Below are 25,199 nucleotides of genomic sequence, written 5' to 3'. Positions count from 1 at the left end.
ACCTGTGGAAGCTCCTCCCCTGAGGCCTCTGCCTTCCCCTCGAAGATCACATTCCAGATCTCGTCATAGTTCAAGGCATTGCAGGCATCGCCATAGGTCCAGATGTTACTCATCATGATCATCTTTTCAATGCACACAACGCCATCATGCGTCCAGGTCAGAACACGTTCAAGATGTCGTTATTCCTATTCTTCCTCCAGCACTGGGAAATATTCAGCCATACTGCCTAATTCTCCCCAAACCAGGGTCTCTCTCTAGTTTGTGACATTAACACCTTTCCAGAGGTGCTTGTGCAAGGCGCATCAGAATTGAACATTCCACTACCGACTCCCGTGATTTTTGAGACGCTTCACCACTGTATGGCATCCAGAACCCTCCTACCACTGGTTTTGGGTCTTTTAGAACCAGCCATGGAGCTTTCCTTACACCAGCCTCAACCAAATCAGCTCCATCGAGGCTACAAAAGAAGTATAGACCTCCAGAGCGGAACTCACTGTTCCTTTGCTCAGACCCTTCCCCTGATTCTGTGGTCTTCCTTGTGGCAAAGAAACTACATTCCACTACTCCTTTGTCTACAGTCCCACCAGATAGAGTAAAAAGTTAGAATCTGAAAGAAACACATAGTGATAGATTCCTTAACTTAGAATTACCCCCAGGCATCAGACTGGATCCGGAAAGTTTTCATCAGCAGTACCCCTGCGCATCAGAAGGTGGCGCGTACCCCCAGACACTTTTTGACTGAGATTTTTTAAGCCTTTTTGCCTCTTCTTTTCGAATCGATCGACTCCTGGTGCCGGAGGGATGTTCGGTTTCAAGTCCTGCAGGGACTGTCATCGAATGATGTCAGTGACGGACCCCCATCGTGTGTGTCTCTACTGCCTGGGGCGCGACCTTGACCCAAAGTCGTGACCTGGATGCCAGGCCATGGCGCGAAGACTTTGCGGGAGTGGTCCCAAAAGTTACTTGAAGTCTGGTAGTCGGCTCCACGCCGCTCAAGGTCCTGGTCCCGTAGGAGGTCGAGGGACCGGTCACAGAGCCATCTCCATCGTTCTTCGGTATCAAAGTTTTCGCACTCGAGGTTAGGTAAGGCGAAGTATCACAAAAAGTCGAAGATTCGTCATCGCTCACCGACTTCCCCTCACCCGTCGGGGCTGAGGGTGCAGGTGGTGCCTCCCCGTGGCTCCCGCGGAGCCTACAGTGTTGCCGTCGGCCAACCCGCCCTTCCCGGGTCCGTCAACAACTCCGGCCCAGCCGCAGGAATTTGTCAGCCATGGCCCGCTTCTTTGGGCTGTCTGGTCCCGCTGGCGCCTTTGGGCCCCGCCGGCCGACTGGGTGTCCTCTCCCTTTACTGTTGTCGGCTTCGGTTCCGGCATCGCTGTCGGCTCTGGCGCCGCAGGGCCCCCAAGGATCCAGGCCTGGATCCCAGTTGACGCTGGTTGACCTAGTGACACCTCCACCGACGTCGACCCCACTAGCACCATTCCCGACGTCACCTGTGCCCCCGGACAACAACACCCCCGGTTTCAGCCCTGATGTGGACACGGTGCCGGAACGGTGTCGCTCGATGCCGATGGGGCCTTTCTACCCCTATGTCCAGGTTCCGTACTTTCGGCCTGTCCCACAGCCTTTGGAGGAAGGGGAGGACTGGGAGGGGTCTGAGGACCCTCTAACAGCGCAATGTGAGTTTGACCCGGACTGGGTTGAGGATTTGAGGGATGCCAGCGGTCTTGACACCTCTCCTGACTTTGGCATGCTAACTCCTCCTACCGTGGCTACGGAGGAGGGTGCGAGTTATTCAGTGGTGTTGCGTAGGGCGGCCAAGGCTCACCACCTCGAACTCCCTACAGTGGCAGTCAGGACTAACCTTCTGACAGAAGTGCTTCAGCCGGCGGCTACCTCTGCGGAGCCACTGATGCCTTTTAATGATGCACTTTCAGACGTTCTTTTGGGCACCTGGTCCAGGCCCAACACAGGGGCTCCTGTGGATAGGAACGTGGCCGGATGCCATAGCCCGGCACCAGGCGACTCCCTCTTCCTCTCCCAACACCCCACCCCTGAGAGCTTGGTTGTCCAAGCCTCTGCGTCTCAAAGCGCCTTCCCTACCGCTCCTCCAGATAAGGAATCCAAGAGACTGGAACAGTTTGGGGAGAAAAATTTTTGTTCCGCCAGTTCAGGGCTGCGGTCTGTGAACACTGCATTCCTCTTGGGCCGTTATTCCCACTCTGTGTGGGATACGGTGGTGCAGGTGCTGCCTGGACACTGCTCGCTAAAGCTATTGTGGAAGGGAGAGATGCGGCAAAGTTCACAATACAATGTGGCCTTGACACCGCCGACTCACTGGGCAGGGCGATTTCCACGACAGTGGCGCTTCGCCGTCACGCCTGGCTGAGGACTACTGGCTTCTCGGGGGATGTCCAGAACACCCTGATGGACATGCCATTTGATGGCATTTGCCTTTTTCGCAACAAGGCAGATAGTGCATTGGAGCATTTTAAGGACACGCGGGCTAAGGCCAAGTCCTTGGGCCTTTCGGCCACTCGCCCTCCTCCGCCTTCTGCATTTCGCTCCTTTCGTGGCCACGGAAGGAGCGCCCCAACACTTTCGCTCCAGAGCCACAGGCCGCAGCAGCAGTCTGTGTGGCTGCAGACGTGAGACCCACAGAGGTGGGTCTGGGGGCAGGTCAGTCCACCTCCACCCCGGCCACCACTGCCTTTAAACCTTCCTAGTCCGGTTTTTCAGGCCCCTCAAACACCAGTGGGTGGCAGGATTCGCCATCACCTCCTCCACTGGTGCACCATCACTACCGAGAGGTGGGTTTTACAAATAGTCCAGAGGGGCTACTCCCTCTCCTTCGAGACTACCCCTCCAGCCATGCCACCCCAGTACCAACGCATGTAGGGGGATCACTTGGCCCTTCTTCAACAGGAAGTTGTGGCCCTCTTGGCCAAGGGGGCCATCAAGCGTGTTCCTGCGCCAGAAGTAGATTGTGGTTGTTGTTCCCACTACTTTCAGGTGCCCAAGAAGGACAAGGGCATGTGTCCTATCTTAAACCTCCGTCAATCGCTTCCTCCGGAGAAGTTCAAGATGTTAACTCTGGCTCACGTCTTGTCTGCCCTCGACCCTGGAGACTAGATGCTAGCGTTGGATCTGCAGGACGCATATTTCCATATTCCCGTCCTGCCGGCCCACCGGCGATACCTGCGGGTTAATGTAGGCCACGAGCACTTTCAGCATTCTATTTATGCATTTAGGCTCTAACTTGGTTAATTAATTTTTTCTTTTTGAATATATGGTTGATATTATGGTTATTTTGTTTCTTTTAGGCTGGGATTAATTTTATTTAAAGAACTGACAAGCCGACCTTACCATTTATATGTCATCTATTCTTCCAAGTAAGGTTCATATTGTTTTTAAATTTTAATCTGGTGGCTGGCACTATTGACATCTATATTTCTTTCCCCATTTTTCATACTCTCACTTTCTCGGGTCTTTTTTCAAACTTAAATTCTGACCATCTAAATATATCTGGTGTTGGTGGCTTATTTTGACGCTTAACTCTGGTATCCTTTTTCTTATTTTTCCTTTTCCCTCTGGTCTGCAGCTCACTATGTAAATATTTATCAAAAAAAATGTTTTTTTTTTTCACCCACAGACCAATTGTATTTAATGTTGGATTTAGCCCGGCACAACAACTAGATGTTGGAAATGAAGATGTATTACTCATTTTCCACTGTATGATTTACTTTATGCGCCCTGAAGGAGTGGACATTACAAGATCTCCGAAATGCGCGTCGCCACTTTCCCTTTGTCCTTTTCTAGTAATTGTCTTTTGTAATGTGTTGATCACCGTGTTGCTGTATTGTTTTGATTATTTCTTATTTGTGTAGAAAATACTTCTTCTTATTGTGTATCTAATTGTGTCATTATGTCTTGTGCTGGATAGGATATGTCCTATTTCATTATTGTCATTTGTGTATGTATGATGTTTTGTATTTTGATTATATATATATATATATATATATATATATATATATATTACCTACTGGCGGTCGCCAGTAGGTAGTTGTAGTTAGGACCACGTTTCCATAGGAAATCCGCAACATTCTATTTTGAATAACTTTGGCGCCGGTCGACGAATCCTCGCGAATTTTTCAAAATAGGTGGGGCGCTACGCTCCGCTCCTACCCTGAAAGTCTCGGGGGGGATTCGTCAAACGGGGGCTGAGATAAAAGGGGGGTCCCAAAACGCGTTTTTCCCATGCATTTTTCCATAGGACCTTTAGACACAGCTACAGCCCGAACGGCTGAACAGAATTACTTGAAATTTGGCAGAGAGGTAGCCATAAGGTCAAGGAAGTGCGTTTTGCAGGTCTGGTGTAAATCTGTTCAGTATTTCCGGAGAAAATAGCATTTAAAAGCATATATATATCTATATGCGCGCAGGGTGCGCGCACCGTGCGAGCACCCTAACGTGCGCGAGCGTAATTCAGATTGGTGGTTACATGTTAGTCAACGTTCGAATCGGTCGAAATCAGGAAGTGTCGGCCGCCATTTTGTTTGTTTTCAGTGCGAGAGTGAAAAAGTAAGGTGGCGAACGTGAAAAGGGAGCAGGGTAGAGAGTTCCTGACCCCCTAGCCTTTGTCAGGGGGTCCCTGAAGGACGCACCCTGAAAAACACAAAAAAAAATTTTTTTTTTTACAAAAAAAAAAAAATTCGCAGGGTGAAAACCAAAAAAAAAATTTTAATACGTAGGTTATTGTAAAATAAATATATAAAAAAAATAATACATAAATAAATTAGCATTTAAAAAACCGTACAAATTCACTGAAAAAACCATAGGTTTCACACACGTTATAGTTAGGAATTAGCATTTAAAAAACCTTGCAAATTCACTTAAAAAACCATAGGTTTCACACATGTTATAGTTAGCTGGACATTTCACTCATAAAAAACCAATGAAATTCCCCCGTTATAGTTACTGCAGGCAACTATAACTCACGCGACCGTAATCCTCTGCTGATGCTAATACTGTATTTAGACACTTATTTACCCATGTCTTCTTCCATTAATCTTTAGCTATACATATATTACAAATATTTATTTTTCAGAAAGACACATGTCATCAGTGATGTAATATCTGACGTCATCAGCAGAGGATTGCGGTCGCGTGTGTTATAGTTGCCTGCAGTAACTATAACGGGGGAATTTCATTGGTTTTTTATGAGTGAAATGTCCAGCTAACTATAACATGTGTGAAACCTATGGTTTTTTAAGTGAAAATATATATATATATATATATATATATATATATATATCTCCTACTGGCGGTCGCCAGTAGGTAGTTATAGTTAGGACCACGTTTCCATAGGAAATCCGCAACATTCTATTTTGAATAACTTTGGCGCCGGTCGACGAATCCTCGCGAATTTTTCAAAATAGGTGGGGCGCTACGCTCCGCTCCTTCCCTGAAAGTCTCGGGGGGATTCGTCAAGCGGGGGCTGAGATAAAAGGGGGGTCCCAAAACGTGTTTTTCCCATGCATTTTTCCATAGGACCTTTAGACAGGGCTACAGCCCGAACGGCTGAACAGAATTACTAGAAATTTGGCAGAGAGGTAGTCCTCAGGTCAAGGAAGTGCCTTTTGTAGGTTTGGTGTAAATCTGTTCAGTAGATTCTGAGAAAATAGCCTTTAAATCAATATATATATCTGAGCCAGCTTACGGTGCGCTTACGGTACGCTTACCGTACGCGTACGGTGGCGTGCGCGAGCGCGATTCTGATTGGCTCTTAGATCTTAGTAAACATTAGAATCGGCCGAAACCAGGAAGCGGCGGCCGCCATTTTCTCTCTCGCACTGAGAGTGATGTTTAAAATATTAAGCCCAAAAACATGTAAAGGGGCTGTTTAGACAGCTCCCACACACATAGCAATGTTGAGGGAGTCCCCAAAGATCCCCCAAGGCCAAAAACGTAATTTTTATTTTTTCGCTAATTTCGCCGATTACGCTTACCGTACGCGTACGGTAAAAAATTATTTAAAAAAAAATGATCCACACTCTCCCCACCCCGTGTGCAATTGGTGCCCGAAGGGCACCAATTGTGCATGGCTTATTAAAGATGAGTTAAACTAAAATATTTAAAAAAAAAATAAATAAAAAAAAAAATTATCCACACTCTCTCCACCCCGTGTGCAAATGGTGCCCGAAGGGCACCATTTGTGCATGGCTTATAACATATACGAAAAATTAAAATATTACCTTTCAAAACGAAGTGCATCATATGTCCTCCATGTGCGCACGGTGCGCGAAGCGCATCGTGCGTACATGGCCCATCTAGCGTAACGTGGGCACGCGGTGCGCGTAGCGCACCGCGTGCCCACCATGCGTGCACGGCACTAACTGCGTAAAGTGGGCGCGCGGTGCGCGAAGCGCACCGCGTGCTCACTGTGCGCGCACGGAACGAACTGCGTTAAGTGGGCGCGCACGCCACGAATGGCGTAAAGTAACTTAGCATTTAAAAAACCGTACAAATTCACTGAAAAAACCATAGGTTTCACACACGTTATAGTTAGGAATTAGCATTTAAAAAACCTTGCAAATTCACTGAAAAAACCATAGGTTTCACACATGTTATAGTTAGCGGAAATTTTACTGATAAAAAACCAATGAAATTCCCCCGTTATAGTTAGTGCAGGCAACTATAACTCACGCGACCGCAATCTTCTGCTGATGACATGTGTCTTTATGAAAAAAAAATATTTGTAATATATGTATAGCTAAAAATGTATGGAAGAAGACATGGGCAAATAAGTGTCTAAATACAGTATTAGCATCAGCAGAGGATTGCGGTCGCGTGAGTTATAGTTGCCTACAGTAACTATAACGGGGGAATTTCATTGGTTTTTTATCAGTAAAATTTCCGCTAACTATAACATGTGTGAAACCTATGGTTTTTTCAGTGAATATATATATATATATATATTCACTGAAAAAACCATAGGTTTCACACATGTTATAGTTAGCTGGACATTTTACTGATAAAAAACCAATGAAATTCCCCCGTTATAGTTACTGTAGGCAACTATAACTCACGCGACCGTAATCCTCTGCTGATGCTAATACTGTATTTAGACACTTATTTGCCCATGTCTTCTTCCATTAAATTTTAGCTATACATATATTACAAATATTTTTTTTTCATAAAGACACATATGTCATCAGCAGAGGATTACGGTCGCGTGAGTTATAGTTGCCTACAGTAACTATAACGGGGGAATTTCATTGATTTTTTATCAGTAAAATGTCCAGCTAACTATAACATGTGTGAAACCTATGGTTTTTTCAGTGAATTTGCAAGGTTTTTTAAATGCTAATTCCTAACTATAACGTGTGTGAAACCTATGGTTTTTTCAGTGAATTTGTACGGTTTTTTAAATGCTAAGTTACTTTACGCCATTTGTGGCGTGCGCGCCCACTTAACGCAGTTCGTTCCGTGCGCGCACGGTGAGCACGTGGTGCGCTTCGCGCACCGCGTGCCCACGTTACGCTAGATGGGCCATGAACGCACGATGCGCTTCGCGCACCGTGCGCACATGGAGGACATATGATGAGCATCGTTGTGACAGGTAAAATAAATGTTTTGTTTAGCACTGATAAGCCATGCACAAAAGGTGGGGAGAATGTGGATTTTTTTTTTTATTATTATTTCTTACCGTACGCGTACGGTAAGCGTAATCAGCGAAATTTTCGAAAAAATTAAAATTGCCTTTTTTCACTTGGGGGATCGTTGGGGACTCCCTCGACATGGCTAGGTGCTTGGGAGTTGTGTAAACAGCCCCTTTACATGTTTTTGCACTTGGTTTTTCAACCCCCTGTCAGAGTGCGAGAGAGAAAATGGCGGCCGCCGCTTCCTGGTTTCGACCGATTCGAATGTTTACTAAGATCTAAGGGCCAATCAGAATCGCGCTCGCGCACGCCACCGTACGCGTACGGTAAGCGCACCGTAAGCGCACCGTAAGCTGGCTCAGATATATATATTGATTTAAAGGCTATTTTCTCAGAATCTACTGAACAGATTTACACCAAACCTACAAAAGGCACTTCCTTGACCTGAGGACTACCTCTCTGCCAAATTTCAAGTAATTCTGTTCAGCCGTTCGGGCTGTAGCTGTGTCTAAAGGTCCTATGGAAAAATGCATGGGAAAAACACGTTTTGGGACCCCCCTTTTATCTCAGCCCCCGCTTGACGAATCCCCCCGAGACTTTCAGGGTAGGAGCGGAGCGTAGCGCCCCACATATTTTGAAAAATTCGCGAGGATTCGTCAACCGGCGCCAAAGTTATTCAAAATAGAATGTTGCGGATTTCCTATGGAAACGTGGTCCTAACTATAACTACCTACTGGCGACCGCCAGTAGGTAATATATATATATATATATATATATATATATATATATTTTAATAAATTCATATTTTTTGTTAACTTTTGGTCTTGTGGGTCTAATCTATTATATGGACATATTGCTTACCTTGAAAATATGTATGTGTAGGAAGTTTAGGTTGTTTTACTGAACCATGCTCCACTTTGGCCTTAACAGCGCCCCTCGGTTGTTCACGAAAGTTATGGCTGTGGTCGCAGCTCATCTGCGCAGTTCAGGGGTTCCAGTCTTCCCCTATCTCGACGACTGGCTGTTGAAGGCGGGTTCGCCCCAGGCAGTCGTCTTCCCACCTCCAGACTACGGCCGACCTCCTGCATTTGCTGGGGTTCTCCATCAATGTGCCGAAGTCGCACTTGATTCCCTCTCAGAAGCTCCTCTTCATCGGAGTGGTTATGGATACAATGCTCTTTCGGGTCTATTTTCCCGTACTGCGAGTCCAGGATATTCTGGCTCTGATTCTGATCTTTCGGTCTCTATCCTGGGTTTCGGTCAGGCTGACCCGGAGGCTGCTGGGCCACATAGCCTCCTGCATCCTGCTGGTCGATCATGCCAGATGGCATATGCAGACTCTGCAGTGGGACCTGAAGTTCCAGTGGGCGCAGCACATGGGGAAGCTGTCCGAGTCCATCCACATCTCGGAGGGCACTGCAAGACAGTTGCAGTGGTGGCTCTCGAACCGGCATTGGGTCAATGGCAGATCACTCTCCCTTCCCCAACCAGAACACGGATGCATCCCTGCTGGGATGGGGCAGTCAAATGGGAGGGGCAGAGATCGGAGACCTCTGGTCTCCGGCGGAGTCCCGGCTCCGTATCAACCTTCTGGAGCTTTGGGCGATCCGACTTGCACCGAAGGCATTCCTTCCCTCTGTCAAGGGGAAAGTAGTGCAGGTGTTCAGACAACACCACCGCCATGTGGTACTGCAACAAACAGGGTGGGGTGGGGTCATGGACCCTATGTCAGGAGGCTCTGCTCCTCTGGGCATGGCTGGAACATCAGGGCATTTCCCTGGTAGCTCAACACCTGGCAGGTTCACTGAACGCCAAGGCGGACAAACTCAGCTGCAGGTGCATGATGGATCACGAATGGCGTCTTCACTCGGACGTGGCGCAAGGCCTCTTTCAACAGTGGGGAGAGCCTTGGTTAGATCTATTCATCACCGAAGAGAACGCGTAATGTCAGCAGTTCTGCGCGTTGGAATTTCCAAGGCGGTACTCGCTAGGCAATGCTTTTCGTTTTGAGTAGAGTTGCGGTCTGTTGTACGCCTTTCTGCCTATACCACTTCTACCCAGAATGCAGAAGATCCGGCGCGACCGGGCCCAAGTTATTCTTGCGGCTCAGGACTGGGCTCGAAGAGTATGGTATCCCGAGCTACTCCGTATGACCATCAATCCCCCGATTCGACTGCCTCTTCGGGAGGATCTTCGGTCGCAGCAGCAGGGGACTGTCCTCCACCCGTCTTGCGTGGAGATTGAGCGGCGGCAGTTGATTCCTTTTGACTTACCTCCTGAAGTTTGTAATGTTATTCTGCCGGCCAGGCGGCCCTCCACTAAGTTGGTACACTCCTGCAGGTGGAACACATTTGTGGCATGGTGCACAGCAAAGGCTGTGGATCCACTTCCTGCCCCTCTTTCAGAAGTCCTTTTGTTGCTTCTTTCTTTGGCCCAGCAGGGCTCAGCTCTGGGCACTACCAATGGCAACCTTTCTGCTATTTCGGCCTTTCTCGGGCTTCTTGATCAGCCCTCTCTCTTAAAGTCTACTGTTGTAAATAGATTCCTCAAAGGCATTACTCACCTTTTCCCTCCTATTCCTTTTGTGATGCCACAGCGGGACTTGAATCTGGTTCTCACATATTTAATGTGCGCTCCCATTGAGCCTCTTCACAATTGTCCTCTGCGTCTCTTGACTCTAAAGACTGCTTTCCTCATTGCCATCACCTCCGCTAGGAGAGTGAGTGAGCTCCAGGCTCTTTCTTGTAAACCTCCTTTTCTATCTGTCCATCCGGACAATGTTGTGCTCAGAACCCGTCCATCCTTTTTGCGAAAAGTTGTCACTGCTTTTCACAATGGGTAAACCATCACTTTGCCCACCTTCTTTCCGCCTCCGCATCCTTCTAGAGAGGAAGAGAGGCTCCACCGTCTGGACCCAAAATGTGCGCTCTCATTTTATTTGAACCGCACACAACAGTTCCGGGTAGATGACCAGCTCTTTGTTGGCTACGATGGCACAAATAAAGGTCGGGCTGTAAACAGATTATTTCCAGATGGGTTGTCTAGTGTATTAAAGCCTGTTATTCTCTGGCTAAGAAGGAGCCTCCGGTGGGGCTGCACACCCAGTCCACCAGGGTGACGGCAGCCACTACAACATTAGGACGTGGTGGCCCCCTGCAAGACATTTGTCAGGCAGCTACGTTGTCCTCACTGCACACTTTTTCTAAGCACTATTGCCTGGACAGCCAAGTCCGGAGAGATGGCTTCTTTGGCCGTTTTGTTCTTCGGGACTTCCTGGTGTGATCTTGGTTCGCAGACCTACCACCAGGGTTGGTATTGCTGGGGCATCTATTCTAAGGTAAGGAATCTATCACTATCTGTTTCTTTCAGCTGAACAAGTTACTTACCTTTGGTAACAATATATCTGTAAGAAACATTAGTAGCGATAGATTCCTTACCGCCCCACCCATCCTCCCCGTTCTGCGAACTGATTTCTAGGGTTAAGGTCATCCCTTTCAGGGCCCTAGTTTCAAGACACCAGTGGTCAGTATCTTGCATGGCTCTGCGTTCCTGGCTCGGAAAGTTGTGTACAGAACTGACAGCGCGCGAGCGCGTCGTCTTAGTAGCTGCCGCGACGTCATCTCTGCGACCACGACGCCAATGATGGACTCTGAGCCGCACGACGCCACCTTCTGACGCGCAGGGGTACTGCTGACAAACGTTCAGATCCAGCTGATGCCTGGGGCAATACTAAGGTAAGGAATCTATCACTACTAATGTTTCGTACAGATATATCGTTACTGAAGGTAAGAAACTTGTTCTTCAGTGGGGCGCAAGGGTTGTGATACTGTATCCACTACCAGGAAAGCAGCAAGTGTGTCTGCTCTGATGGGCAGATATGCAGAGTCTTGTGAGACTCCTAACAAATGTTTGCAGAAGATCTTGTAAGACATTGACGAGAGGACTTCCTGAGGTGGTAAATGAGGGCATGATGGTCTCCAACCAAGCTAGTAATGCTGCTTCTGACTCTTCATTACTGGCAACACATGGATACTGTCATAGCTTGGCCCTAAAAGGGCACTCTTGGCTTTGTCTTACAGCCTTAAAACATGAATCCCAACATCGTATTCTTAAACTTCCGTTCTCAGGGTCCACCTTATTTGGCAGTCAAGCCAATGATGAGATGGCTTGGATGAAGTCTGAGATGAAGACCTTATAGGTGGTAGGTCTCGAGAAGCAAAAAGGACATAAACACACCCACAAGCCTGATCAACGACATATCTACCCCTAGAGGATTCAAAGCCCTCAATGGTTCCAAGGTCACCACCAACAGCAGCAACAAAGACCTTTCAGCAACATCAATGTCATCAACCCAGAGGACAAGCGAGCCACCAGCCTGCTCAAGTAGGAAAGCCTCCTAACAATGATTTTGTGCTTCACCCGCTTCTGGTACCCACTCCAGTAGGGGGGGAAGTATCTAATTTCCTGACAGAGTTGCAATTCATCACAAAAGATGCCTGGGTTCTGAATATTGTGCAGAGTGGGTATTGTTTCAGGTTTACTAGCCCTCTGCTAAATATTCCACCACAGCCATCCAATCAATACCTACAGATGCTGTGCTCAGAAATGAACATCCTTCTGTAGAAGCAAGTGGTGGAAATCGTTCCTCGCATACAATGAGGCACTGGGATCTACTCCTGTTATTTTTTGGTTAAAAAAAAGAAAGGCCCAAAAAAACAAATTCAGACCCATTCTAGATCTGAAGCTAGCCAGAAAATGGATTTGGAGAGGAAAATTCTGAATACTTGCACTGCATCAGATTTATTCCCAAATACAGCAGGGGGACACACTCCGCTCGATAGACCTCCAGGATGCAGATTTTCACATTCCAATAACCAAGAGACACCACAAATTCCCGAGGTTTCTTGTAGGTCATGATCACTACTAGTACAAAGTTCTTCCATTTGTCCTCAAATCAGCCCAAAGATCTTTCTCAAAATGCATGGCAGTAGTAGCTGTTAATCTTGGAAAAATCTGAATATTTGCCTATCCATATCTAGATGACTGGCTGATCAAAGCATCAACACCACAAGAAACCCAACTCCATTATCAGTTGACCTGCATGTCACAACAAATTAGCCTCTTTTCTAGTTCAGTCTCTGTAATAACTTTGTGACACCATCAACACCATACAAGCAGGAGTGTATCCTTCAGAGGAGAGACTATTAATTTGTTTGAAGTGAAACTCTCATCAAAGTCTCATCCCACAGTGAGAACTGGGTCTTCTCTCCTTGAGTGCTACGTGCATTTTTCTGACTCTGAATGCACGTCTCCACATGAGACAGCTACAAGAATGTTTCGAGGATCAGTGGGATCAATGTTCAGGCAATTGGGGAGGAAAGATCACACTCCCTCCCAAACAACACAGTCCCCTGAAATGGAGGTGCTCTCTGAGCACATATGGATCATCTTCAAATCCAGAGAACATGGTCACAGAGGGAAATAATGTATCTCAAGCTACGAGCGGTTCACCTAGTGTTAAAGGCGTTTATCCCGTCATTCCAGACTAAATCCCTGCTTGTTCAGATAGAGAACATGACTGCCATGTACTATTTGAACAAGCAAGGGGGGGAACAAGGTCCAGGCCATTGTCTCACTAAGCCCAGATAATTTGGAATTGGTTGATAGCCAGAGACTTACAAATCACTGCAACTCATCGCACAGGTGCTCAAAAAGTTCAAGCAGACTTCCTAAGCAGAGTTCTTCAGGAAAGCCACAAGTGGGTCCTTCATGACGTCTTGCAAAGCATTTTCAGCATGTGGGGTTCTCCCCTCATAGATTTATTCACCACCGCGGAAAACCGAAAAATGCCCAAATTGCACCTTGAGGGACTTCCAACCAGGCACACTGGGGCATTGCCCTATGGATTGATTGGTCCGGCAAATTTCTCTACATTTTTCCTCTGATCTTCCGGATTCCATCAGTTCTCATCAAACTGTCTTACTTGAGGGACCCAATGATCTTGATTGCTCCGGAGTGGCCCTGGCAATGGTGGTTCACAGACCTTCTCCACATGTTGTAGCGTCCATGCATGAGGCTGCTGTGCAGACCAGATCTTCTCACTAAAGTTGGAGGCCAGATGGTTCACCCCATTTTCTCCTCTTGGAGTTTGGCAAAATGGCCCTGAGCTAGTGTCATATGAGCATTTCAATCTGCCACAAGACTGCATGAATATTCTCAAAAATGACAGAACGTCCATAGGCATGTTCTGCTTATTCGTTGAAATGGAAGAGATTCTGTATCTGGTGTTCTGACAAGAACTTTGATCCAACCAAGTGCCAGGAGCAAGTGTTTCTTTAATACTTGCTTTACCTGGCCAAATCAGGCTTACAGTTCACTTCTATCAGAGTTCAGTAGGCGGCAGTTACTGCCTACAGAAAAAGTACTGTCCTTCACAAACCTCTTTTTTCAAAATTCTGGTTATTTATGACTTTTTAGAGGGTTTGAAAATGGTTTTCCCTCCAATACCGGGTTCATACCCTCCCTAGGAATTGAACATAGTCCTGTCATGTTGTATGCAGTCCCCTTGTGAGCCCATCCATAAATCCTCATTACAAAACCTTTCTTGGAAAGCTGCTTTCCTTGTGGCTTTCGCATCTTGTAGGGTTATTGAGATTAAGGCATTATGTTCTCATGAGGAAACAAGAGACACAATTGATGGACGGAATGCAGAACAAATCAATACATTCACCCCCAGTCAAGAGATTTGGGTTAAATCCATCATTCTTTTGCTCACCATGCCACCCGAGTTTAGACCTGGTCATATGCAAATCAGTCTTGATCCTGTGCCTGCATGGGAACAGTCCAGCCCGAATTGCCAAGCCAGTTCCTTCCTGGACTGAAAACAAGCATCCCAAGGTCCGGTTCCAGGGTGTTATCCCTCGTCAGCCGATATAGCTGCCACTTGAGTCGAACTATCCTAGCTGATGAGGGATGAAACTCCGAAACTGGTCGTGAGATGCTTGTTTCTAGTCCAGAGACGTGCTCTGGGATCCCCACTTGTGAGCAGGACTATTCAGTGCTTATGACTTCAGTGGAGATTCCCCTGAGAGAGTACCAGGATTAAAGGTAAGAAACCAACCCTTCCTTGGCAACACATGGGTGACACTTCTATTGACTAAGGTACTACTCATGTAAGATTGGTGAAATATAGTTTCTGATGGATTCTTGCAACCACATATTCCTCACCTTTAGAATATTCCCTTGTGTCAGACTGGATCCAGAAAGTTTTCACAAGAGTTCTCCTGGCAGGTGGCGCTGTGTGGCACCTTGGTGATTCCATTCCACCCAGGAAGTGATGGAGTTGAACCACATGTAAGCACCAAATGCACGTTATTTTTTTTTAAACAAAAATAGTAAACCACTGTGCAAGGGAACAATGTCGCTTCCCAAAACTACAAGGTTTAAACCTTGTGATAATTGAAATCAAATTTTGATGACCGACCGCACCAAGTTTTGGTATTTGGGTTCTGGACATGAATCCAAGTCGTGCCAGCAAAGCGCCTCATGAACAGTTTGGCAATCTGCGACCATGAAACAAAGTTGTACATCACCAAACAGAAGAAACTATGCAAGTCCTTCTCCCTCTCGAAGTAGAGAGCGTGGACTCAGTCCTTTTGGGGTTAAGATAGGCAGTGTGCAGATCTGAAGGGATACGGATCTTTCCAGTCCCCACTCCTCTGTTTTATTTTGCCCTTAGTGGTACACAACCAACCTCTGGGAGGCAGGATCAGACATTACCTCCTAGAATGGCAAGCTTTTTCAGCTGATAGATCCTTCAGATCGTTCAACAGGGCTATGCCCTTCCATTTCTTTCACACTCATTGCATCTTCAGCCCACATCAGAGTGGCTTTCAGAGTAGTACCTGTCTATCTTGTTGCAAGAGGTCCAAACCTTACTGTCCAAAGGGGCCATAGAGAGGGTACCAGACACAGAAATCAAGACTTATTACAACAACAATGTCCTATTACTGTAAAAAGACAGACATTCTTCCTATTTTAGATCTTCGCCCATTGGAAGGAGAAAGTCAAATTGCTCACACTGGCTCAGGCTCGGTCTGCTCTGAATCTGGGTGACTGGATGGTAGCCTTGAACCTGCAGAATGCATACTTTCATGGATCCGTCCTGCAGTTACCTGATGATTCCTGTAGGCCAGGAGCATATTCAGTTTGCTGTGCTGCCTTTCACTCTAATCAACACACCTAAGTTCATGAAAGTGATGGCAGTGATCACGACACATCTTTAGAAATCCGGGTATGTCAGTTTTCTTTACCTCGATGACTGACTGTTGAAAGTGAGCTCTACATAGTTGATTTGGACCACTTCCAGCTGATAATGACATCAATAGGGCTTGCTTTCAGTGTGCCCAAGTCACACCTGAGTCCTTAGTGATGTCTTCCTTTAATAGAAGTAGTTTTGGATATGGTGCAGTTTAGGGCCTTCCCTCTGTCAGAAAGAGTCCAAGAAATTGGGGTAATGCTCATTATTTTCAGCCTTGGTCGTGGGTCTCAGAACACAGGCTCTGAGGCTTTTTGGCTTCCTGCAATCTGTTAGACTATGTGAGATGACACGTGGGCTCTGCAGCAGTGGAATGGGATGTCCCAGTGAGCCCAACAGTAAAGAAACCGGTCTGATTCCATCCGGGTTTCGGCAGAGGCTGCAGGAGATCTGTATTGGTGGCTGCACTACTGCAATAGGACCAGCAGCAGCCCCCTCTCCCTACTTCACTCAGAAATGACGATAGTGACAGGTGAGTGATTGAGGGAGTCATCTCGGAGAGGTGGCGATCAGAGTACTCTGGTCTCTGGCAGAAATTTGACTCAACATCAATATGTTGAAGTTGTGGCCATTCGCCTCGTGTTGAAGGCCTTCCTACTATCCTATGTCATGGACAACACCACCAACATGTTGTACTGTAACAAGCAGGTCTCAGGGTCCTCTGTCCTGTGCCAAGACAGTCTATGCTTCTGGGATTGGCAATGGGGAGAACCCTAGCTAGGTCTTTTTGCCTTTCAGAATGCGCAATGTCAAAAATGTTGCAATGGAGTTTCCAAGGATGTCTCCAGCAGGTGCATTCCGGCTAGAGTGGAGCACGGGACTCATGTACACATTTCAGCCTTTGTCTCTCTTGTCCCGGCTTCTGAAGATCAGGAGAAACCAGGTCCAAATCATCCTAGTGGCCCAGATTGGGCCAAGAGAGCGCGTGCACTCTCGGCATGAGCATCTTACTCTGATCAGCCCTCCGCAGGCAGCAGGGTAAAGTTCTGTACCCAGGCCTGTGCCATTTATACTCCAGTGTATAGAGATTGATCGGCTGCAGTTAATTGGGTTTTATCTCCCTCCTGAAGTTGTTGACTTTAACTTTGCTACTTTGCATCCATCTGTAAAGTCTATTTACTCCATGCGCTGTGACAAATATTGTCTCCTGGTATGTGGTGGGTAGCCCGCAACACAGCCCTCTTGCCAGCCTTACTGTTGGATGTTTTATTGTTTGTTCTATATTTTGCTCCAGCATGGTCTTGTTGTGAGCATCATTAAAGGTTATTTATCAGCCTTTTTGTTTTTTTTCTTTTGTTAAATTGTAGTTATTTATTTTGCATTTGAGGTTTTTAAAAGGTTTAACCCACATTTTTCTCCAAAACAGTTTGCCACAATGGGTTTTTAGTCCTTACTTTCCTCGTGTGTTCCCTTCAAACTCATGCACATCTGCTCTCTTCTCTTCTGACTATAAAGAGGGTATTCTTTACATTTATTTAAGCTTGTTGCGTGTGTGAACTCCAAGCGCTCTGTGCAGCCACTTCATACCGCCTTTTTCCCTATATAAAGTGGTGATGAGCACGAGGTCAGTCTTTATAGGTTTCACTTGCACAGCCTTTGAATTGTGCTTGCAAAATCTTACAATAAAAACAAATGTCAATCTGACTCCTGTCTTTGTTGCTTGCCCTGTCCCTCTCACCCCCTACAGCTTCGTCATTACCTCGTCTTTCCCCCCCTCCCCCCCCCCTTGATAGTTGCTGGCCCCATCCCTCCCACCCCCTCCTGCAAGCTTGTTGCTTGTCGCTCTCCTTCATCCTTGCTTTGCCTTTTTCAGTCCCATCTCTCCCTTATCCTTCCTTTTTGTCCCCACGTCAGAAAAACAGCTTTGACGTAACCAGCACTGGCCACATCACAGTGCTTTTTTGTTGATTGCGCTTGTCCCTCCCACTCACTCTCGTGTCCCTTTCGTCCCTTCCAGGACTGTTCACCTCATAACGCTATTATTTTCTTTACCTTCAGCCATGTTGCATAGCAGCCCACGCTGCTGTGCAACATGTCTAAAAAAAATAGACAAAAATCAGTAGATCTCACACAGGTGAAATCTATTGGGTTTGTCAAAACTCATTGCCAAAAGTTGTGATTTATTTTCACGTTCGGCAATCCATTACCAGCTTTCTTTTGTCTGCCTCACACCTCAAAAGACGAATGGAGAATCCATTGGCTGGATCTCAGGAGAGCCTTGAAATTTTACATCTATCACACCAAAGACCATTGGATAGACGATCAGCATTTTGTTTGGTTTTATTGAGCAAAAAAGCAATGGCAGCACAGAAAAGGACTTTCTCAAGTTGGATACTCCTCTGTATTAAGACCTGCTGTACAAAAACCAAGAAGCAGTCTCCAGAAGCACGTAAGGCTTATTCCACTACTGCCAATGCTGGGACCACTGAATTGGTACATATGGGGCTCTTTATTTGTAGGGTTGCGACATGGGCATCAGTACAGATGTTCACAAAGCATTAAAGCCAGGTCTAATGGGTCCAACTGGAATTGCATTTAGCTCATTCGGTCATGCAGGACTTTTTGGTTTTGGTCTGAGCCCATTCTACAGACCCTCCACCATGGGAGGTTACTGCTTTGGTACCTATTCTAAAAGTGAGCAATCTGCTGTTATAAGTATTCCTCAGAAGATTGAGTTATTTACCTTCTGTAAAGTTCTTTCTGGTGGATACCCTATCAAATTGCAGATTCCTCACCACCATCCTGCATCCCAGTTCCTTGGACTGGGCCCTTGTTCATCTGAAATGGTCCCAAATTAGACATCTGCACACTGCCTTCAGATTGGTTTTGTGCTGCACGTCAGAGGGTGAAGACGGAGTCAAGAAAGAAACTGAAATCAGCATGCAGCTCCACTCAGTAATTTCCAGGGCAGAATGGAGTCTTCGTGGAGCCCACAGTGTGAACTGCCAGTGCACAGAAGCTCTGATGTGAAAGCTTTCCTGATCCAGCCTGGCATCTGGGGATATCCTGAAGGCGAGGGATCTGCAGAGTGTGAACCAGAAGTAGCATTACCAAAGATAAGTAACTTGTTAATCAGAATTGCTATTTTATCGCAACATAGATTTAAACGATTATTTCAAAGTGTTCTGGGAACTAACCCTTTTAACTGTGAAGATTTTAAGTGTAAAAACATTCTCCAACTGACATTTTATACTTGGGTATTCTTTAGAAGTACTTCAGAGAATCTGTAAATGGGTTACAATTGCCCTAAGTAAATAAAATAAATATAATCCTATAGGTATATGATAAATGTGCCAGCAAGCGTAAGGGAATTTACGAAAGGGAGATTTAGATATAAACTTCCTGTTCTAATTTGTAGGCCCCAGTATCAATAGCAATACTCAGAAGAGGAATTCAAGCTACAGAGGACTCATGTTTTCCTGAAAGCAATAACGCCTACCTGCTCTTATACACTGAACAAGAGGAACACTTATGTTAATTCTGCAGGTTAAGGAGAGAGGCAGAGCATGTGTAACCTCTCCTTTCCAACCGGAAAGCAGTACCTTTGCACCACTACTTTCCCAAAGTTGCTTTCAACTACAGAATTTCAACTTCAAGGTTCTTTAGGAGTGCTCTTAATGGAGGCTGGGTAAGTAACTAATCCTTTTATATATGCCTATGTCCTGTGCATGCTTTCTAAAGATTGTGGTATATATAAATTGACCTATAGAGAAAATGTTACTTTTGTGAAAGCTTCCTAATGATTTACTTATCTTTTTGTACAGGATGGCTTGTGGGATGGTAATCTGTCGACATATTTCGACATGAATATTTTTTTGGACACCATTCTTAAAACTGTTTTGGAAAATGCTGGAAAGAGAAGAATTGTGTTTTCGGCATTTGATGCGGATGTTTGTACAATGTAAGTTTACTTAAACTCTAGAATATTATTGTCATGTTTTACACTGCATTTAAAGCGGGTATCTTCACTGCTGTCTGTACCTGCCGGGACGTAACACTAGGTCCCATGAAGGACATGAAACCTTTAAAACAGGTATGCTTGTTCATTGGGAAAGTGTTCTCTCCTGACTTTGATTTTTTGTCTCGAAACCACTGCTAATGCAAACCAGCAGGGAAGATCTTCCTGTAATTAGCTAACACGGTCACTGAGGGGCACATTTGCTTGGAGATTTTAACACCAATCTTTACATGGTCAGATAGATATGATAGAATTTTTATATATGTTTGATGCATGTGAGCAGTAGATCACATGCTTTGCATACTCCTGCCATCTAGTGTTGGGTCCGGATATTTGCAAGTTGTTTTTCTTCGAAGAAGTCTTTCCAGTCACGAGTTAAGGTGACTCCTCCTTTCGGTGCTAGTTGGCATGGTCATCGACTCGTTCGATAGATTGGTTTTTCCGTTATCGGGTTTGGACAAGTATTGCTGCGCTTCTCTTCAAAACCGTTTCTTCTGGCTCTCCTCAGTCCACAATCCACTCTACCTGCATCGGTATTGTTTCAAACGTGTATTCCACCTCTCTGCGTATCGTTTCCGTCAAGGAAAACCCCTATTTCGATAGAAGATCTTCGATAAGGCCTTCCTGCCTAACTGCGTCGGTCCACTTCTCAGTGGATGGAACGGACTCCATTCAAATTCTGCCCTTGAGGCCACGCCAAGTATCCGTGCGCCGACTCCCACGAAGTGTGCAGCTTGTGCTTGTCTCTGGAGCACAACATACAGGCCTGCGACACGTGCAGATCGTTTCGATCGAAGAAAATGCTCCGTGATAGTCTGGCTCGACGTCACGAAATGCAGAGTCAAAACATCGAATACATGCAGGAGATCCTAGGTGAAGAATCCAAGCACAAATTCGACGCTCAAGGGGCCGAGGAAGAACAAGAAGAACTTGCCTTCATTCCAGAATCGAACTCCGAGATGGAAGAAGACTTGCCACAAGGTCAACTTCTCGTGAGTACCGAACGCCCCTTGACCCAAACTCCCACTCTGGCGAAACAAATGGCTTCGGTCCCTCCCCAGCTTTCGGACCACTGGCGGCCCCAACAAGATGTTTCTGAAGCCTCCTTCGGCACCGAAACCTTCCAAGCAAAAAAGTCATTCTATCCAGGCACCCTAAATCCTCGGTGCCGAAACCTAAAACTATTCCTCCGAAGCTGCAGGGTCCGAATTTCGACGCCCCAGCACCCAAGATCGGACCCAAAACAAAAGGAACTTTATATAAATCTGCATACAGGACATGTTGTTACTAAATCATCTCAAACACGTAAACCTGAGGCAGAGGACACCATTTACCATATTCCTTTGAAGAGGAACAATGTAGATACTAAACCCTCCGCTCCTCCACCACGTTCCCCTCCACCAACTTCTCCACCTTTGCAGCATTGACTGATTACACCAACTAACTCTCCACCACCACCTGATGATGATGATGATGGAGATGGGGGGGACAATATTGTTCCAATATACCCCTGGAAGGATTATAACGTGGATTCACCTACAGACAACGACCCAGATCTTTACCCTGCAAAGCCTTCCCCTTCTGACGACAATGTAGGATATCTAGAATTACTAGTTAGAGCTGCAGAATATCATAGGGTACAGTTACACAAGGAATCTCTAGAGGAAGATTTCCTATTTGAAACGCTTAGTAGCACACAAAGGGTCAGCCACACTCTAACTATGCTTAAAGGTATGATGAGACATGCCGATGATATCTTTAAAGATCCAGTGCATGCTTGCATTCTCGCCCCCAGAATTGATAACAAATTTAAGCCTGCTCCCTCAGATCCAGTCTTTATTAAAGGACAGTTACCACAAGTCTCCTTGGTGGTCTCTAATTTCCGTAAATGGGCAAATTCACAGACTACAGGAGATGCTCCCCCTCCAGACAAAGAGTCAAAACTATTAGAAGCCTCGAGTAAATGAGTAGCCGCCCAAGCAGCAAATCATCGGCGTATTGCCAACACCCAGGCCCTGCTATCCAGATATGATAGGGCACTCTGGGGCGAGATGGAGCAATTTCTACAACACCTACTAGATGAGCACAAAGCAAAAGCCCAGAATTTACCCCACGACGGGAAACTCATATACAATTCCTCAATTAGATGTGCCTAAGATGCTGCAGACCCTGCAGCTAGAGAGACCAACACTAGTGTGTTAAGGAGACATGCATGGTTAAGGATTTCTGGTTTCAAACCTGAAGTATATCAGTCTATTTTAAATACTCCTTTCGACAAGGAACATCTCTTCGGACCCAAAGTGGATAAGTCATTAGAAAAAATGAAAAAAGACACAGAAGTAGCCAAGTCTTTGGGAGCTCTGCAGTCTCCCTCTAATCGGGACTCCTTTCGCTGCTCTTTCTACCGTTGAGGGTCGAAAAGCATATCCTCAGACAATACTGCCGCCTCCTACAAAGGCAACAATCAATCTTTCTCTACAAGAGGCTTCTTTAGAGGAGGATACAGAGACAACAACCACAAAGGTCGAGGCACGAGTTCTACACCACATAATTTCCCCTCCCCAACAAGCAGTGACTTGCCTACACTTCCCCCCCGATCATATAACACCTGTCTGGGAACGTCTTCTACCCCCATTTGGCAATCCATCACCACAGACAAATGGGTGTTGAGAATCATCCAACATGGTTATTGCCTGGAGCTTACCAACAATTACACCACATTCTCACAAAATGTCACCAGAACATTTATATCTACTTCAGCAAGAGGTCCAATCTCTCCTGACCAAAGGAGCCATAGAACCTGTGCCGTCACAACAGCAAGGAACAGGCGTGTACTCCCTGTACTTTCTCATCCCCAAAAAGGACAGCTCCTTGAGACCTATTCTAGACCTCCGAGAACTAAACCTCTACAGAGCATTTAAATATGGTGACACTTCAAGTGCTCCCACTTATACAGCAGGGCGATTTTATGTTTACTCTACACTTAAGATGCATATTTCTATATTCCAATTCATCCCGCTCATCATAAATACCTCAGATTTATGATACAAGGTTATAATTACCAATTCAAAGTACTAGCGTCTGGAGTCACCACTGCTCCCAGGGTATTTACCAAATGTCTGGCAGTAGTCACAGCACATCTGAGAAGACAACACATCCATGTCTTCCCATACCTGGACGACTGGCTCATCAAACCCAGCACTTACTAAACGTGTCTCCAATAAACTCAAACCACTATTCACTTACTTCACCAACTAGGGTTTACAGTAAAGGTGTTGAAGTCTCATCTACAGCCTACCAAAAACAAACGTATCTGGGAGCTACGATAGAGGCTCAGAAAGCTCTAGCCTCTCCAAATACAGCCAGGATTCACAGTAATCCGTCCCTTCTTACTCAATTTCTGCCCAACCAATCATTACCAGCAAAAGTATTCATGCAACTGCTAGGAATGATAGTGTATTGCATTATGATTGTTTCCCACACAAGACTTCACATGTGCCTCCTTCAAGAATGCTTAGCAAGTCAGTGGAACCAGTCGCAGGGTCAATTGACTGATTTAGTGTTGGTAGATGGCTGCACCCATCGCTCTCTTCAGTGGTGGAACCCACAATATGTATCCAAAGTGTGGCCCTTTCTCGACCCTGCTCCACAGACTATGCTAACGGCAGACGCATCGCTCACTGGTTGGGGCGCTCACCTACAAAGTCACACAATCCAACGATTATGGACTCTAAAGTACAAGATCCTCCATATAAATCACCTAGAGCTACTAGCAGTGTTTGTAGCACCCAAAGCCTTTCTAACTCACCTAATAGCCAAAACTGTCCTACTCCGCACAGACAACATGACAGCTATGTACTATATACAAAAACAGGGGGGGCACTCTGTCACGCCTAGCACAAGCCATTTGAAAATGGGCCGTACATCACATTTATCTCCTAGCAGAACAACAATCAAATTACAGATCTTCTCAGCAGAAAGAGACTGCAAATCCACGAGTGGGAACTTTATCCCCAGATTCTTCTTCCCTACTTTCAGGAACGGGGATTTTCTCACATAAACCGGTTTGCCACAGCTCAAAACGCAAAAGGCCCAAGCTTCGCCTCCAGGTTCCCACGCCCGCTCTCCAAAGGCAATGCCCTATGGATGAACTGGTTAGGGATATTTGCCTGCACTTTTCTGCCTCTCCCACTCATTCCGCTGGTAGTTCGGAAGCTCAGACTATCATCCCTCAAACTCATTCTCATAGCTCCCACATGGGCACGTCAGCCTTGGTTCACCACCCTGCTAGAGCTTTCTGTAGTTCCACACCAAAAGCTGCATCTCAACTCCAGTCTCCTCACTCAGAGCCATGGAGAAATCAGGCATCCAAATCACGAGGAACTCAACCTAGCGATTTGGCTCCTGAAGTCAGAGTTTGGTTATTTACATTTACCACCAGACTGTATGAATATCCTAAAGGAAGCTAGGAAACCTACTACTAGGGGGGCGCTAGGTGGCGCACTAGCGAATGGCTGACTTCGTGTAGGGCTCCCGCAGTCCGGCGGCATTTATCCGTTCCGTTATCCTAAGACGGCAGGTGTGGGTGCTGTAATCGCACACAGCGACTGAGTGTGTGTCCCAGCGCAGGCTGTCCAAGTGTGAGCGGCATTGACGGTCCGCAGTGGGAGAACGACGTCCCGGAAGCCCTGGCGGACGGAGTGGCTGGCTGCCGTGAAGCTGCTGACGGGCTGCCGCTCCTGGTCGAGACCGCGGCTGAGGCGCCGGAAGCAGGCCATTGGATGGGGAGTGCAGCGGGACACCTCTGGAAGGGCTGCGCCGGTGAGGCGAACGGAGCGTTGAGACTCTAACAGTGGCACTGCTGGGGGTGGGGGCGGAGGGGCTATCCCCCTCCCCCTCCCCCCCCCCCCCCCTTATGCGGACTGGGTGCGAGCGCTATCGGCGGAGTGTAGGAGGCGCAGCGCCGCAGAGGTCTGGTGCTCTGAAGGTCGGCGTGCATCGGGGACCCGTTGGCTTCTTCCCCTATCACCACGGACATTGGAGTGCTGGGTTTGGGCTGGTGGCCTCAGAATGGGACCGTGGAGCCCATAGCACAGTGGAACTGAGGTAACGAAGATCCCCACGGTACGAGCGGTGTGACAGGGCCTGGCGCACTTGCATGTGCTGTGGCAGGGAGCCTGGGGCCTCGGTCCGCGGACTGGCTAGTGTGCTGGCGACTGTGATTCTGTGCCCTGTGATGGGACTCTGTGGAGAGGTCTAAAGA

At 46.7% G+C, this 25,199-nt stretch overlaps 1 protein-coding gene across 2 annotated transcripts in view; it reads left to right on the top strand.

Annotated features, from left to right (window-relative positions):
• The window catches only part of GPCPD1 (glycerophosphocholine phosphodiesterase 1), a 701,876-nt gene that overhangs the window by 579,270 nt on the left and 97,407 nt on the right, over window positions 1-25,199 (top strand). For both annotated transcript variants that reach the window (XM_085612626.1, XM_085612627.1), the window contains exon 17: window positions 19,743-19,879. In XM_085612626.1, coding sequence (XP_085468752.1) covers window positions 19,743-19,879 — 137 coding nt within the window. The remainder of the gene's footprint in view (window positions 1-19,742; window positions 19,880-25,199) is intronic.

The sequence above is a fragment of the Triturus cristatus genome, chromosome 6 (assembly GCF_964204655.1).
Source record: "Triturus cristatus chromosome 6, aTriCri1.1, whole genome shotgun sequence".
NCBI classification, from domain to species: domain Eukaryota; kingdom Metazoa; phylum Chordata; class Amphibia; order Caudata; family Salamandridae; genus Triturus; species Triturus cristatus.
The sequence above is the reverse complement of the archived record's forward strand: the minus strand, read 5'-3'. Positions and strand labels throughout refer to the sequence as shown.